Genomic DNA, 2,503 nt, shown 5'->3' with positions numbered 1-2,503 from the left:
CACTAGAACACCTGAACTACTCATCAGTGATGCAACCTGACTCCTGACTCAGCAACTTGTTTTACAAGATGAAAAGTGAAAAAAGGAAAGTGAGTGTGCAGAAGTTGATGCTGAGTATTATATGTATATATTATATTATATATATGTGAGTATTAGCAGCGTTGCAGTATAAACTCACAGTGTTCATGAACTTTCTCTCTTTGTAAGAGTTTCTTCATCTTCTCTGCATCCATGGTGTGACTGTCAGCTTCAGTGTTTCTGGTTTTGCAGTATTAAAGATCTTCACATGAAGCAGATCAGCTACAGGTCACCTCCAGAATTAAATATGCAGGTGCATGATGGGTAACGACCAGTCTGTGACGCTTTCTGCAGAGATTAATGAGCCAAATATAAACTTCCAGCCTGAGAGCGGTGAGATAAAGTTCATTAAAGTGTTGCATAAATATGTCAAACAAGACGTGATTGATGCCTTTAGCTTTATTTTATATATATATATATATATATATATATATATATATATATATATATATATATATATATATATAAATAAATAAATGATGCAGATGTATTGATTATGATCCAATGAATTCTGCAGAAACATCCATTAAACCCAACATTTAGAAGAATGAGGCAGCAAACAGGAACTTCATTTAGACATTTTTTATTCTTTAAATTATTAATCAATAAATAGCAAATATAATAAATAAGACATGTAGACAACAGACAGTGTCAGTTTCAGCTCGTTGAAGTGACAGTTTTTTAAAACATGTAAAACATCCAGTTAGAGTGCAGTCAGTGCGTAAATCACACTGCACCAGTTCAAGTTTTCTTTAGTTCAAGTTTCAGTGTTCGTGTTCATAGTTCTTTCTCTCTCGTGTCCGGGTCCGGGCTGTGTCCTCCCCCGCTTGCAGGGAGGAGAAGAAGCCGGCGCATGGAGCTCTCTGCCCGGCCGCGCCTCGCGGTGCGCACCGCTGATCTCCAGCAGCTGCAGGGGGATCAACTCCAGCTCGTTTCACCGTCGATCCCAGACCTGTCCCGGGTGTGTCAGCCGTCGCTACCCGCTGTGTGTGGTAGTCCAGCAGAGCCGCCGCGTATAGCTCTCCATGGCGCCCTGCTGGAACCGGCCGCTCCCGGTCTCCTCTCCGGGCTGTGTTCAAACCGAAGGAGCCACCGTGCAGCGCTCAGATCTTCGGTGTGGCCGACAGGAGCTCGGATCCGGAGCCGAGGTCCGTGAGCTGCTGCTGCGGCTCCTCCGCGGCCTGGTGGTGGAAGGGGAAGCTCTGGTAGTCGCTGACGGAGACCGGGCCGTCTGCGCTGCCCGGCAGCGTGTCGGCGCAGGGGTCCTCGGTGTAGATCTGCCACAGCACCACCAGACACAGGACGAGCAGCCAGCGCTTGGCCGGGCTCTTCTCCGGCGGCGGAAGGTGCATGCGGACTTTAGCGGGGTACATCACCCGGGTGCAGCGCTTCCTCGGCCGGATCGGCGCGTAAGAGAGCACCGCGGTGGCCTGAGCCGGCACGCGCTCGAAGGTGAAGACCTCGGGCTCCGTGTTGCGGGTCGCCACCCTGGAGAAGCCGAAGCTCTCCTGCTGCACCGTCAGAGTCACGCTGTTTGATCGCGAATACATTTCTCTTTCTCTCGGTTCTAGTCTTCCTGTCTCAGGTTTCAGAAAGTCAGATAAGTGTCTGCCGGAGTCAGGTCTCGCTTTATATCTCCAGGTTCAGATTGTGCTTTACTTAGAGACGCCCATACGAGCAGCAGGCCAATCCCCGACCGACACCTTGTTGCTCAAGAAGGGAAAAGAACCGGAATGTTTGCATGCGGTTTGAGGTTTGAAGGCCGCGGATCCGGATCCCGGAGCATCCGGGCTGCGGTGGATCTGATTCATCAGGGTTTGGTCCAATAATTACACTCAGCGGGGAGGACACGTCTAATCAAGAATGTGATCTATTCAACGAGAGGAAACGACCATTCTCAATGGAATGCATAGTATGCATATCTAATCCTACACATATGGTAATAGATCATGAAGGGCTTCAATATTCATGTTTTATAATTGTTTTCTTTATTATGACTTTTAATACTTTTTATGATCTGTGCATGCGTCTGTTTTTACTCAATCAAACATCCTTCATGGACTAATATACAACTTAAATAATAATAACTCCATGTTGCTGCACACGTCACCTTCACGTGATATTCAGATGATATTCATGTGATATTAACATGATATTCACGTGATATTCAGATGATATTTACATGATATTTACATGATATTTACATGATATTTACGTGATATTCACATGATATTCAGATGATATTCAGATGATATTCACATGATATTCAGATGATATTCAGATGATATTCAGATGATATTCAGATGATATTCACATGATATTCACATGATATTCAGATGATATCACATGATATTCAGATGATATTCACATGATATTCAGATGATATTCAGATGATATTCACATGATATTCAGATGATATTCACAT

General features: G+C 44.8%; 1 protein-coding gene across 1 annotated transcript; it reads right to left on the bottom strand.

The window, feature by feature from the left end:
• Positions 1–645: 645 nt before the first annotated feature.
• LOC137866810 (radiation-inducible immediate-early gene IEX-1-like) lies at positions 646–1,806 on the bottom strand. The gene has a single exon (XM_068702966.1). It carries the CDS (start codon positions 1,626–1,628, stop codon positions 1,182–1,184), a length of 447 nt encoding a protein of 148 aa, XP_068559067.1. The 5' UTR covers positions 1,629–1,806; the 3' UTR covers positions 646–1,181.
• Positions 1,807–2,503: the final 697 nt, after the last annotated feature.

Source organism: Cebidichthys violaceus, unplaced genomic scaffold, assembly GCF_023349555.1.
Source record: "Cebidichthys violaceus isolate CVI_PGR_0920_01 unplaced genomic scaffold, fCebVio1.0.p SCAF_9, whole genome shotgun sequence".
NCBI lineage: Eukaryota > Metazoa > Chordata > Actinopteri > Perciformes > Stichaeidae > Cebidichthys > Cebidichthys violaceus.
The sequence above is the reverse complement of the archived record's forward strand: the minus strand, read 5'-3'. Positions and strand labels throughout refer to the sequence as shown.

Bases quoted from the DNA above. Each gene is read 5' to 3' on its own strand.
- LOC137866810 (XM_068702966.1), bottom strand. From the start codon at position 1,628: ATGTATTCGCGATCAAACAGCGTGACTCTGACGGTGCAGCAGGAGAGC.